At 35.5% G+C, this 14,777-nt stretch overlaps 1 protein-coding gene and 1 long non-coding RNA gene across 2 annotated transcripts; one reads left to right on the top strand and one right to left on the bottom strand.

Annotated features, from left to right (window-relative positions):
- Positions 1–5,672: 5,672 nt before the first annotated feature.
- On the bottom strand, positions 5,673–7,283 carry LOC110729209. Its single transcript, XR_002512836.1, has 3 exons — positions 6,654–7,283; positions 5,822–5,865; positions 5,673–5,710 (listed from the first exon to the last, which is right to left on the bottom strand). It is a non-coding gene; the product is annotated as an uncharacterized LOC110729209 (long non-coding RNA).
- Positions 7,284–11,399: 4,116 nt separating this feature from the next.
- LOC110729296 (protein FAR-RED IMPAIRED RESPONSE 1-like) lies at positions 11,400–14,383 on the top strand. The gene is made up of 5 exons (XM_021909028.1): positions 11,400–11,547; positions 12,364–12,980; positions 13,097–13,368; positions 13,556–13,637; positions 13,721–14,383. Exons 1-5 carry the CDS (start codon positions 11,400–11,402, stop codon positions 14,381–14,383), a joined length of 1,782 nt encoding a protein of 593 aa, XP_021764720.1.
- Positions 14,384–14,777: the final 394 nt, after the last annotated feature.

The raw sequence follows: 14,777 nt of genomic DNA on the forward strand, positions 1-14,777 counted from the left end.
GGTGCCGCCTGACTGACTCTCATGGTACGACTGAGTTGGCCTCATCGAGGCATTTCGCAAACTGTCCTGAAAATTTGAAGTAGAAGCCGACTCTGATAATCGGTCACTCTTCTTCTGCTCTAGCAGGTGCCGAGCATCTGTGAACGTTTGCTTTGACCCGTCCGCCTGAATATGACGAACCGGTTTCCTATTTCCCGTAGGATAACGGAGTTTTGTGAAATCAAGAGCAGACGGCTCCCGCTTCTTAGATTTAGGATGGGGAGTCGCCTCTCGCCCTTGAACTGGCTTCCTCTTCAGTGAAGTGGAAGGTTTTTTGGCCGCCTGCTCTTTGACTGAAGCAGGCGGTTTTTTGTTGATCAACTCTTGGATCTCTCCCTTGAATCCCCTCATGAAGGTCATGAGTTCGTTCCTTGTGATGGGAGCAGACCCATCAGTCGGCTGTTGCCGAGCAAGCGGTGCGCCTGCTGGCTCACTTCCTGTTTGAAGATACTCCCGTTCCCTTATTTCAGTATGACGGGTACGGCGGGCCCTTAGGGTCCCGTCTGGAGCTGTATGAGTTTCAACTTCAAATTCACTTTCGGTATCATGGTCCGACTGAACTTGAGGGTCGTCTAGGGGACGCCTCTCTTCTGGGGTCGGTACAGACTTGGATGCCATCTCTGAAGTACTCTCCCCACAGACGGCGCCAAATGTTTTGGGGTTTTCTGATGTCCTGCGGGAGAGCTACAATTCCGAGACTGGAACCGGACGCCTGTACCTGCAAAATAACGGAGACTCCTGAGAGCTCCGCCTCCAACGGTCAAGTTAGTACCTGATTAAGGAGTAATTAATACAGAAATTAAAGTAATAAGGTCTCTCTAGGTGAGAGTATTTAATGTAGGTAATCTGCTTTGCAAGCGAGATCAGCCGGTTATTAGTGTGTTCCGTAATGTTTCTCCTCTGTTCCGTTAATTATTCGGTCCCCTGATTAATGAGGATTAATCGAGTATTTATAGCCTTGGGAAGCGTGCAACTCTCTAGGTTTAAGGTAAACCTAGGGCCGATCGGGCTTCTAGACTGAAATGGGCCTTGATGGCCGGTTGTCCCATTTGGCATGGGTGGACACGTGGCGTGTCTTAAGTGGTCCGTGGAGGACGCGTGGCGGAACCTGGTTGGTCCACTTGTCAAACGGCGCTTGGTGGATAAAAATCCCCTAATCAATATGGGTTCAAGTCCTACATAGCCTATGTAGATTTTAAATAGTGCATGATTATAGCTTATGGTATGTTGTATTTTGGTTAATGTCGTAGCTTGCAAGATATCTAAGTGATCTTGTGTTATAGCAAAAGTGATCCTAACCTAAGATAAAAGTGACCTTGATCAAGGACAAGTTGACTCTTACCAAAAGCACTAATGTATCCTACTTAAGGATAAAGTGGCCCAACTCAGATCAAGGACAATGTAACCCTAATCAAGGGCAAAAATGACACTAATAAAATACAAAAGTAACCCTAATCAAGGGAAAAATCACAAAAGTGACCCTAGTCAAAGGCAAAAATAACCCTAATTAAGGACCAAAGTAACCCTAATCAAGGGCCAAAGTGACCCTAATCAAAACAAAAGTGACCCTTATTAAGGATAAAGTTACCCTATTTTAGAGCAAAAGTGACCTTACTCAGGGCAAAAGTAACTCTAATTTAGGACCAAAGTGACCCTAATCAAGGGCAAAAGTGACCCTAATCAAAATAAAAGTAACCCTAATTAAGGATAACGTTACCCTATTTTAGAGCAAAAGTGACCCTACTCAAGGGCAAAAGTGACACTACTCAAGGGCGTAAGCGGCCCTAACTAAGGACCAAAATGACCCTAATTAAGGACAAAAGTGACCATATTTTCAGAGCAAAAGTGACCCTAATCAAGGACCAAACTACTCAAGGACAAAAGTGACTCTACTTAAGGGCAAAAGTGACCTTAATCAAGGGCAAAAGTGAACCTAATCTATGGTAAAAGTGATCCTAATGAAGGAAAAAAGTGACCCTAACAAAAGAAAAAAGTGACCCTAACTGAGTACAAAAATGACTTCAATTAAAGTGAACGATATGCCCATTAGAAATTATGACAACGACTGTTAGTACACCAACAATGGTGATAAACGACACATACCAATAAACAAGTTATAAGTAGGCTATGCGTGGCTTGAACCTACACCATGTACACAATTGTACATTGCTTTACCTGTTGAGCTAGTAGCCTTGTATAAAACATTTTCATATTTCATAGATGCTCCACCAGTCACCACAATCCACCCACCAATGTCAAAATAAAACACAAATGCATTGCTTCTAAAACTTGATTTAATCATTTTAAAATAAAAGGCAAAAGTGACCCTAATCAAGAGCAAAAGTGACCCTAACCAAGTAAAAAAGTGACCATTTCTCAAGAGAAAAAGTGACCTTGCTCAAAAGAAAAAGTGACCCCAAATGAGTACAAAAGCGACTTAAATTAAAAAGTTACCCTAACGAATAGGGCTATGCTCAGTAATTAGAAGATACTTATAATAACCAACAATGGTGACACACAAAATAAACCAATAAACAAGTATCATGTAAGCTATTCGGGGCTTGAACCCACACCATATACATTGTTGTAGACCTGGCAAATAGGGGTCGGGTCATTTCGGGTCGGGTCAAGTTCGGGTCAAAAGATCATCGGGTCAAGTTCGGATCGGGTCGGGTCATTTCGGGTTTCAGGTTGATTTCGGGTCAGCCGATAATCGGGTCGGGTCGGGTATCGGGTCAACGCTTCGGGTCGAGTTCGGGTCAGGTCAAGTTTGGGTCGGGTTAATTTTTGGGTCGGGTCAGTTTGGGTCAGGTCAATTTTCGGGTCCAATTTTCGGGTCAACTTCTAGTCGAGTCATATTTGGGTGCTTCATTTGGTTAAATTCAACTCTGTATATATATTTATTTATTTATTTATTGATGAAAAACTCACTATATTTATTAAGGCTATTATTTTCATGGATTATAGTAATTGTTTGACTTTTATTAACCTTTTTTTTTTTGTGTTTAGAATTTTATACTGAGAATCACTTTCAGGATCTCCTAAAACTAAGAGGGATGCTCTAACTAATTGAGTTATACCTCACTCTCTTATTGACTTAGTTTTAATACGTACTCTTATTATCATTGTCATTGTTGTAATAATTTCTTTGAATTATTCTTATACCCCCTCCGTCCCAAATTACTCTTAACGATTTGACATTTTGCACTATTCACACATCTCACTTTGACCATCTTTTTTAGCTATTATATGAAAGTCAATGTAGTCATGTAAGATGTTGTTGGGTCTATTTTAATGTATAATTTCCTAATATAAAATTTTTATAACTTATAAATTATTTACTAAAAGAAGTTAAAGGTTGGGTCATTTTCGGGTCGGGTCAACTTCGGGTCTCGGGTCAACTTTGGGTTGGGTCATTTCGGATCTCGGGTCAACTTTGGGTCAGGTCATCTAGGGTCGGGTCATTTCGGGTTGGGTCATTTCGGGTTTCGGGTCAAGGTCGGTCAATTCCACTTCGGGTCGGGTATGGGTCGGGTCGGGTTAATTCGGGTTTTGGGTCAATTTCGGGTCACTGGTCTCGGGTCGATTTCGGGTCATGGGTCGGGTCATTCGGGTCGGGTCATCGGGTCTGGGTCAGGATTGCCAGTTCTACATTGTTGTACACTGCTCTACCATTTGAGCTAATAACCTTGAAATCAAACTGTAGACACCCATTTGTGTCTCCCCAAAACCAAACCCAGTGATGAGTACCTTTCACGTCGAATCATAATCGAATGAAGCGAAAGTGTGGAAAGTCTAGTGTTGCGGATAGTTTTAATTCTTTTCTCTTCTCTCTGTTTTTGAAAACTTATTTTAAGAAAACAGCCAATCCAGTTTGGTTGGTCCATGATATGGGTCCAATAGTAGTGTAGTTGGATGGGGCTTGCAAAGACCTTTCCAACGATATATTATGAGCCCAATTCCGATGAATATTGAGGAAGTTATGGCCAATTTACTAAACTGGGCCCGGTTTGAGCTTTATGTGCGGCCCAATGATCTAGTGGAGGGCCTAATATGATTTATCATTCCTAATGAAATTAGGAATGGTTTTAGTCTTCTAGATTCTTCTAGAAGATTCTTTTCATTCCTAATTCAATTAGCATTGATAAATTGACTTTTGTTGACTTTTCAGAGTTTTAATCAAAATCAAATAGCATTTTCGAAGAAATTATATGATTTTATCCTCCAGTACGGCAAACTTATCGGATTTTTGAAAACGCGTTAAAATTAGGCTTGGCGCCCGACCTCAGGCCTTGGCGCCTGGCGCTAGCCATTGGCGCCTGGCGCTAGTGTTGGTGCCTGGCGCCAGCTAGCCAGGGTTGGCGCCAACTCTGTTTTTTGTGCTTCAGACTCTGTTTTGTTTAATTTATCTTTTGGCTGATTTTCTCTATAAATAACGTATTAAAAACTCCGTTTTCATTAACCAATTCTCATCATTCACGAGTTCATCTACAATCAGCTATTAATTAACATTCTTTTAATCTTTCAATTCTTTCTTTCTCTTTTCTAAACCCTGTTTTCAAATACAAAATTCCGCATTCGCAAGACTTAGATACACCTAGCCATATTCGAAGTTGCCTTCGCCCTAGACGTGAAAGGTTTAATTTCTGAGGGTTTGGTCCCAAATCTCTCTTTCAATTATTTAATTTAATTATTTTGATTATTATTTTCCTTGAAGTTACTAACGTGTGTATTTTGTTATTAGAAAGAGGTACGAGGCATCAAAGTAAGTGCTTTAATGGTTTTATTGATATTATGATGTAGAAATCATGTTTATATTGTTATTATGATATTCCTAGTATCATGTTTAAGGAAAAGGTTATAATATCAAATATGCTTAATATGATTGTTACGATGCTTCCTATGTTCTTTCTAATATTTATTCATGTTAGTATCATGTTAGGGTTAAAGATTTGATTTTTATTACTTAGTGACATGCTAGGGTTTGTTATTAATCTTATTAGTATCATGCCTAGGATCTTGCTATTTTTATTATGCTTTAATATTAACATGAATATGATTATGATTATTATTATTTTGATGATGATTATTTTATTTATGATTGTAATTTTATTCATGATATTTATTATGATTATTATTATGTTGCTTGATACATATTATATTTATTGTTATTGCTTGATCACACCTTTGATGCATGTTTAAAGAGAATTTGTACTTGTAATCACGATTAATAAGATATTTAATAATCTTGTTAGGGTTAATATGATTATAAATTCAAGTGATCGCCAATAATAGATTTATTTGTGCATTAAATTCAACCAATATAGATAAACAGGTTTAGGGTTAATTCTAATGATTGCATGTTTATTAAAAAGCGCATATGAATACGATCAGAATAAAGTAGAGGCCTATTATTAGGGCAGGTTCAATCTCTTTTAGGTTGGATTTGTACCATCATCCCCGAACCCTTATTTGGTTTTAGACCTTATGGAGTTGACGATCTCTTGGATCGTTAAGGGGTGTAACCTTCACCTTGTGAACGGTTTACAAGTTCCTAAAACTTGTTGGCGACTCTTTTGCTCTATCTTCTTCCCTTTTGGACGCCACCGTACTTTAGTGTATGATCACAGTGGGGTTCAAGCTAGTGGGATTAAAGCTTGAAATATATTCCCTACACAAACACTTTCCAATTTTAATATAACAATGGCAAGACAATCCACATATTAAAGGAAACACAATATTAATAGAAATGCCATAAAGAGGGCGAGGAATAACAACTCACATAGGCTACAAGGTCACCATACATTATTAGAATAATAAGCAAATCTGTAGGAAGACCAAGGTAGAATTTTAGGGTTTGAGTTAGTATTAAATAGGAATAATGTAACATAGCTTAAATTATAAAACAATGAATGAAGTATGACTTAAAGCATGCTAGCAAAGATAATCACCACATTGGCCCACCATAGTCACACAGAAATTGACCATACTAGCCCATAGAGAGTATATCTTCATCAACAACAAGAATTTACTCACTTTGATATTCTCATTTTAATTAACTTCTAAATCATCAATGAAATGACTCAAGCACTTAACATAGTTGTTCTTATATTGAACATTATCAAATTACCTGCTCTAAGTCCTTAAATTGATCTCTTGATTAAGAGTTCTGATTCAATTTATTGTTGAATTGTAGGCCAAATTTCAGCAAATACATGCATCATTATCATATGACAGTACCAAGTTTCCATGTGGATAGTCACACTAGATTAGCGTTGTGCAATTGCAATTCCATCAAAGCGAAATTTACAACACACCCTATAAAACTCGTAAGATGATTCAGAATGTGATTTCCTAACCATTATTTGATCCCAAAGCTCTAAATATTGCACAAAAATCAACAAAATTGTAGCACATTAACAGTAAATTGACAATGAACAACAAAGAAGCACGAATCATGAATAAAACTTAAAATTCAAACTAAAAACACAATAAATATCAAAAAATAATTAAAATACAAAAATTGACAATATCAAGCAAGAAAAATACATAAAAATGAAGCAAAAAAAAAATACTAGCATTTTAATCGGCTTCACTAGCAGGTGTATTTTTACCCGATTTCCTCATGGATTTGCTCGAAGTTCTTGAACTGCTGGAAAACAAAAAAAAAGAAGCAATAATCTGAAGAAAATTGCATAAAATTTAAAACTCAAAGATCAAAAGAGAAGAAAATGATCATAATCGAAAACAATAACATAATTGAAAATAATGAGACCTTTGAGTGCTGAGAAGAGAGAAAGTGAAGAGGAAAGAAAGTGAAAGTGTCAGAAAAGGAAATATACGGGGCGTTTGGTACGTGGGATAGGGATAAGAAGGATAAGAGGATAGGATAAGGATAGAGAATTTTGGGTGGGATGGGGATTAAATAAAGTGTTATCCTTTGTTTGGTGTAAGTTAGGATAAAAGTAGAATAAGCAACAAAGTTACATATATACCCTTACTAACCCTATCTTTCTCCTTTATTTTTTTTTTCTTTTCATTAATGGTATAACTGTCATTTTAATTATAATCTTTATCCCTCATTCTTATTCCAACCCCCCTAGGTATAGAAATTGAGTGATAAGAGGTGATTTAATCCTTGTCCCATCTCTCTCTCTAATCCCAATCCCTAGAAACAAACATAGGATTTTAATATCCCTTTCCCCAAATCCCTATTCCTTTTCATTTATCCCCTTAAACAAACATGCTAATAGAGTATAGAAGAGAGAGAAAGTACAAAAGTAAAATATTACACCAAATATGTTCACACGTGTAAAATTTAGTTTTTGGAAAGAATAGTGCACCACACGTTAATGTTAGTGTAAATCAGCCTTTAATAAACATTAGGGAGGCAGTTGCTCACATAACTCTTAGTCATTAACTAACCCATTAACTTTAGATTAAATAAAATGAAATGTCTCATTTTGCGTGTTTTAGTTTTCAGGTCTGTAGACACCCATTTGTGTCTCCCCAAAACCAAACCAAGTGATGAGTACCTTTCACGTCGAATCATAATTGAATGAAGTGAAAGTGTGGAAAGTCTAGTGTTGCGGTTAGTTTTAAATTCTTCTCTTTCTCTCTATTTTTGAAAACCTATTTTAAGAAAACAGTCAATCCAGTTTGGTTTGGTCCATGGCAAGGGTCCAATAATAGTGTAGTTGGGTCGAGTTCGAAAAGAGCTTTCCAACGATATATTATAAGCCCAATTCCGATGAATAATGAGGAAATTATGGCCAAATTACTAAACTAGGCCTGGTTTGATCTTTATATCGACCCGATGATCTAGAGGAGGACCTATTATGAGTTATCATTCCTAATGCGATTAGGATTGATTATAGTCTTCTAGAGTCTTCTAGAAGGTCCTTTTGAATCCTAATTTGATTACCATTGATAAATTGACTTTAGTTGACTTTTTAGAGTTTTAATCAGAATAAAAGAAGTGTTTTTAAGGAAAATACAGTTTTACCCTCTCGTACGCTTAAATTTTATCAAAATAAGAAAACGCGTGGAAAACTGATTGCAGCGTCTGGCAACAGGTCCAGCGTTTGGCGTCTGGCGACAGGCGCGTGTTTGGCGCTGCAGTCATGTTTTATTCTTTTCGAAACTCTGATTCTTTTTCTATCATATCCGGCTGATTTTCTTTATAAATAGCCTCCTAAAATTCTGTTTTCAATCACCAATTCCCATCAACTCTCATCAATTCTCTATCAATTCTTCTCACCAACTCTCATCAAGAAATTCTTGATTACTCCCTCTCTCTTTTCTAAACTAGCTTTTCTCAAACAAAATTCCGCATTCACAAGATCTAGACACACCTAGCCAAGTTCGAAGTTGCCTTCGCCCTAGATGTGAAAGGTTTTAATTTCTGAGGGTTTGGTCCCAAATCTCTATTTTAATTATTTAATTTAATTATTTGATTTTATATTTTCCTTGAAGTAACTAACGTGTGTATTTTGTTATTAGAAAGAGGTACGAGGCATCCAAGTAAGTGCTTTAATTGTTTTCATTGTTATTATGATATAGAAATCATGCTTAAGTTTTTATTCCTAGTATCATGCTAGGATGTTTTATTGTTTCCTTAGTATGTTATTTAGGGTGATTTGCTTATATCAATTATGATTTCTATGATGTCTTTTAATTTCTTTCTTAATATCACGTTAGGGTTAAAGCTTTGATCTTTATTATTTAGTGACATGCTAGGGTTTGTTATTAATCTTGTTAGTATCATGCCTAGGATCTTGCTATTAATATTATGCTTTAACATGATTATTTTGGTTATAATTTATGATATTATTATTATGTTGCTTGATGCTTATTCATTGTTATTGCTTGATCACACCTTTTATGCATGTTTAAAGGGAATTGGTACTTGTAATCACGCTTAATAAGATAATTAATAATCTTGTTTAGGGTTAATATGATTATAATTCAAGTGATCGCCAATAATAGTTTTATTTGTGCATTAATATTCAACCAACATAGATTAAACAGGTTTAGGGTTAACCTATTGATTGCATGTTAGTCAGAAAGCGCACATGAATACGAGAAGAATAAAGTAGTGGCCTATTATTAAGGCAGGTTCAATCTCTTTTAGGTTAGATTTGTACCTTTATCCCCGAACTACCAGTCTTGGTTCCAGACCTATTGGAGTTGACGATCTCTTGGATCGTTAAGGGGTGTAACCTTCACCCTGTGAACGGTTTACAAGTTCCTAAAACTTGTTGGCGACTCTTTTGCTCTAGCTTCCTTCCCTTTGGACGCCACCGTACTTAAGTGTATGATCACAGTGGGGTTCAAGTTTGGGGTAATGCTTGAAATATTCCCTACAAGGTCATAAAAAACTCTCGGTATAATTTTTACTTTTCAAGGGGTAATTGGTCCTAGAAAAAAAAATTTACGATTTTTAAACCGTGTACCCTTAAGGTTTTACCAAAGTTCACCATATGCCCCTAATTTTATTTATAAATTCACAAAGTACCCATATACCCTATTCAATAGTGAACTACATCACATGTAACATGTCATTATCTGCTAACGGAGTACTACTCCTTTAAGAGTGATAAGAGCAAAACCTAACAATCTACCTAAGCTTCACTTCTCCTCTCCACTAACCCCTTTTCTTGTCATTTTCATCTACACAAATCACAGATCCTAAATTTCTTCCTACCAAACAAATACGAAAAATAACAAAACAAATCCTAAAATTCTTCAAGCAAGTCAACAATTAGCAATTAAAGAATCTATAGCGAAAGCATTTTGGGACAAGAGGCTTAATTGTCTTCTACTGAAATTTTATTCATTGCACTTTGGGGCAATTTGGGGCTTACCTTGGGTTTTGCAATTGGGTAATTATCTACTATTTACAAGTTTCGTACTTTATACACAAGATATTAGTTTTTTCATTTACTTTGAATTTGTTGGTATAAATTATAGTCTTCAATGTTTGAACTTACATTAAAATTTGCCACACATTGGTGAAGGAATTATGTCTTTGATAAGTGCAATTACTAGATATATCAAGGATCACTATTATGGAGATAATAAGTTCGTTCTTTTGGGTCGTCATTGTTTGGTGCTAGATATGACAAATGATCTTTGGGCTAGTTGAATAGTCCAAAGCCCAATAGAATGGATCTTATAAGGTCACACAACAAGAGTATTGGGTTAAACAAGTACGAGGATCATTAATGGGCCTCATGAGATTATGACATACCATATGGAGTGTTGGGCTAGAGGTTTTGACTAGGCTTAGGAGTTTGGGCTTGACATGTGGTCTTATTTAGAGATATGATCTATAAATAAGATCCATGCCTAGGGTTGACATAATTCACAATTAACAGTCAGTCAATTGTGAAACAAGGCAACCAGTATTCCAAACCCTAATCCATCTCTCTCTCCTCAAATACACGGCTCTATCTCCTCCCCTTCACGTCTGTACGGCAGACCACCTTGGTGGCGCGTGTGGTGCTTGTTCGTGGTGGTTTGTGGTTAGTTTGTATCTCTCTTCTTCGTTAAAGATTGAATGAAGGGTTCAATCACAACTAACTAGCATTAGTGGAGGTTTAATCTGTACCCGTGGACCAAGTAGAGGAATCACGCTTGGGGTTCTTTATCTCCTATTGTTCTTGCTCGATCGCACGTGGGATCACGCTTCAAAGGTACAATTATATGTTCTTTATGTGTTATGTATTAGATTTTGGGATTAGGTGCTTCATGAATATGATTCATGTTTTCCTCAATCAGTACCTATAAACTCCTATAGTGGTATAAGTTAGCCTATTGCATTTACGCATATTGACAATAATTCTTTGATAATCCACAATTTTAATTCAATTAGGAGGGAGAATAATTTAATTACGGGTCAATTATTATATTAAATGTGATTTAACTCTTGGAATTGATTAAATATGATTTAATAATGCTCAAAATAGCCATGAAGAGATCCGAATTTTGCCCTAGATTACTTAAAAATTTCGACCCCCAAACCCTAATTTCAAAAATTTTGAAACCCTAACCCTAAATTATGAATTTTTTGTTTTTGTTTTGATTTAACTCTTTTACTATGTAATTAATGATTTTAATCTATTTGATCTCATGATAAATTATGAATTTTTAATGATCAAATTATTTCATTTAAGAGTTAAATTGATTTGGGGATTAAAATTCCTAAAGAACCCTAATTTTGAAATTGAATATAATTTAATTTGAAATTAAAAGGACCACATTAAGTTAATTTAATTTTAACAAAAATATTTTGTTTTAATTAAAATCAATAAAAAAAGGGGTTTAAGCAGGAGCAACCGCGGCTGGGCGGCGTAGTCATGGCGGCTGCCGCTGTAGGTGGTCCAGAGGGAGGGGCGGGCAGGGCAGCAACTCGAGTCAGGGGTGCAGCAACAATAGCACCGTGCAACAGTTGCGCGACACTGCTTCTGCTGCTCTACGTTGCTGCTGTGCAGCATACACCGCAAGGTGTACGACCACCGTGGCTGGCTTCGGCTAGCCACACCACAGTTGCTGGCGCACGTTTTAACAAAAAAAAAATCAGTTTTTGAAAATATTTCAAGATAATTACAAAATTATTTTGGGATAAAATCAGTTTTATTTTGGATAAAATCAAATTTTTAAAAGTTGACTAATTTGATATTATTCATATTTAAAGTGTTAATTTTGATAATTATCCATAATTAAAGTGGTTAATTTTGGATAAGATTGGTTAGGATATTCTAAGCATATTCCAAAAGGATAATAATTGATTTAAATAATGTGATTATCACATAATTATTTTAGGATAATAATTGATTTAAAATTTTGTGATTGGCTAGTAATTAGGATAGAATTTCCAAATTTGTTAGGATAATCTTTGAGGATAAATACGATTTATCTTTTAAGATTAAAATAAGATTTGATTCTATCTCATGACTAATTTAAAATATACTATATTTTATTGATGATCATGAATAATATATGATATTATCTAATTGCAGTATTAAAATATGAAATATTTAGATGCCATGTATCCTTAATTGTGAACATTCGATGTTGTAGTTTAGGAAAGCATGATGAGTGATTTATTATGTGGCAATTTTATAGTATATGATGTTATTTTTGCTATATAATGACTAGTATAGCCTAGTAGATTACTAAATACGATCTGCGCATCGTGATGTATTTTTGTAATCTTAGTATGGTCTACAAACCGATAAAGTATTTTTGTAATTTTATTTCATTTTATTTAAGTAGTAGATAGAATAGAGTAAAATTACAGGTTGTAGTTAATCCAATAAGCCCATGAAGTGAAGGCCCAAAGGAGCAATGTAGCAAAGAAAGGGTATGTGACAAATAACAAGAAACCTGGTAAACAAGTTGAAGGTGCTTGTTTAAAGAGAAAGACTGTGAAGAGAGTTGGTTGTCCTGCTAAGATAAAATTTAGGTTCTGTACTGGTGGGAAGTATATGGTGTATTATTTTTATGAATATCATTCTCACCCTTTTTCTACACCTATTACTAGGCAGGTTACTAAACATGAAGTTGGTTTAAATTTTGCTCACAAGAAGTTTATTTTTGACAACTCAAAGTTAAATATAGGGGTGATTATATATTATAGGATCATGAAAGAACTTTGTGGTGGGTTTCAAAATGTCAGGGGCAGTAAAGATGATTTCAAAAAAATTTCTAGGGACTTGAAAGTTTATATCTCTAATGCTGATGGTGCAATGTTTGTTCAGAACCTTGAACAAAAAGTGAAAACCAGTAAAGGGGGTTATTATTTTGATTACTGTGTTGATGGAAGTAGGCATTTGACCCGTGCTTTTTGGGCTGATGCTATTGGTAGAAGAGATTATCAATTATTTGGGGACTCTTTATCTTTTGATTTTACCTATGATACAAATAAATATTCATTGGTTTTCTGTCCTTTTATGGTGTTGATAATCACAAGAGATGTGTTACATTTTGTGCTGCTCTATTATCTAAAGAAGACATAGATTCTTTTGTGTGGCTATTTGAAACTTTTTTGAAGTGTATGGGAAGAGAACCCTCTTGTGTTATCACTGATCAAGATCCTGCAATGGGTATTGCGATAGAAAAGGTTTTTACCAAGAATAAACATAGGCTATGTATGTGGCACATAATGAGGAAGGTACCTGAAAAGGTTGGAACTGCCTTTTGTAATGAAACTGATTTCCTGAAAAAGCTAAGTGCAGTAGTTTGGGATAGAGAGATTGATCCTCATGTATTCGTTAATGGCTGGAATAGTGTTATGGAGGAGTTTAACCTTGTTGATCATGAGTGGTTTGCATACATGTTCAAGATTAAACATATTTGGATTCCTACATTTTAGGGACCTATTTATGGGTGGGTTACTGCGTTCTACATCTAGGTCTGAAGGTGAAAACAGTTTCTTTTGTAATATTACAAATCCTCAGGTGACCTGTGTTGAATTCTTTGTCCGTTATAAAACTGCTCTTGATGCTTAAAGGCATGAACATGATGAGTTGTACAGGCTTAATAAACTTGAGCCTCAATTGGTTACTAATTTACACTTGGAAAAGCATGCTGCTGTTGTTTATACTCGTTCCATATTTTATGATTTTTAAGAAGAATGCCAGAGAGCCTGTTTTTCATGTGGTGTTGAAAGTTGTAGTTCTCTGTATGGAGATGGTGTGGAGTTTCAGTTATTGTTGATCATGAGAAAAGGAAAAATTTTGATGTAAATTTTGACTTGGCAACATATGAGTCAAGTTGTACTTGTAGAATGTTTGAGAGTCAAGGTGTTTTATGTAGACACATTTTGTTTGTTATGAAAGGCAAGAGTATACGAGAAATTCCTGATTCTTATATCTTGTATCGTTGGAGAAAAGATGTTCTGAAGAAAGCTTCTGTCATAGATGTTGCTCTGGATGATGCTTCTAAGTATGATAAGAAGAAGCAATTGTTCAGTGATGTATTGTCCAAGCTTTTCAGTTGTGTGAGTTTAACTGATCAATCTGAGGATGATTTATTTAATCTTATTAGGACATTATCTTCATTTGAGGAGCAGATGATATCAAAGAATAATCCTGAAAATGCACCTAGTTCAAAAGAGGTGAAAGACGCTGATATTCAAGTTTTGGTTGGGTCAAATGAAGTTGATGTAAATGTCTTGCCTCCAAATCGGTGTCTTAATAAGGGTTATTCCAGAAGTTCAAAGAGGTTGAAGAGTGCAAAAGAAATAGCTACTGAAGAAAAATCTAAAAAAGGCAGAACTTGTAGAGCTTGTGGGCAATCTGGTGTTTCCCATGACAGTAGAAATTGTCCAAACAAGTAGTCTTTCAGGTATTTTACTCTTAAGTGTGTTCTATTTAGTTTAAACTTCTACTTCCTCTGTTCTGTTAATATTGCAACAAGGAGGAAATTACGCATCCCAAAACACATTTTATATGCTAAATATCTACAATTGTGTAAGTGTAAAAATTATAAAAAGTTGATATTGTGAAAGTATTATATGAGACGAATCCAACAAGATCCCACTTGACTATATTTTGCTTAACGTATAACTCATATTATATGGTCAAACAAGAGTGATGAATAGTGCAAAAAGTCCATTGTTGCAATATTAATAGAACGGAGGAAGTATTTATTTACTTTAACAGTAACTTCATTTACTTTTTATTTTGTGCCGGTGTTATTATACTTGGTATTTTTTTATTTGGTATTTTACC

This window comes from Chenopodium quinoa, unplaced genomic scaffold (assembly GCF_001683475.1).
Source record: "Chenopodium quinoa cultivar QQ74 unplaced genomic scaffold, ASM168347v1, whole genome shotgun sequence".
Classification (NCBI taxonomy): Eukaryota; Viridiplantae; Streptophyta; class Magnoliopsida; order Caryophyllales; family Amaranthaceae; genus Chenopodium; species Chenopodium quinoa.

Excerpts from the sequence above, each read along its gene's own strand:
- LOC110729296 (XM_021909028.1), top strand. The coding sequence starts at position 11,400 with ATGGCGGCTGCCGCTGTAGGTGGTCCAGAGGGAGGGGCGGGCAGGGCA. Across the intron at positions 11,548-12,363 it reads TGTGCAGCATACACCGCAAG|CCCATGAAGTGAAGGCCCAA; the intron begins GTGTACGACCAC and ends TAATCCAATAAG. Across the intron at positions 13,369-13,555 it reads AACCTTGTTGATCATGAGTG|GCATGAACATGATGAGTTGT; the intron begins GTTTGCATACAT and ends TGATGCTTAAAG.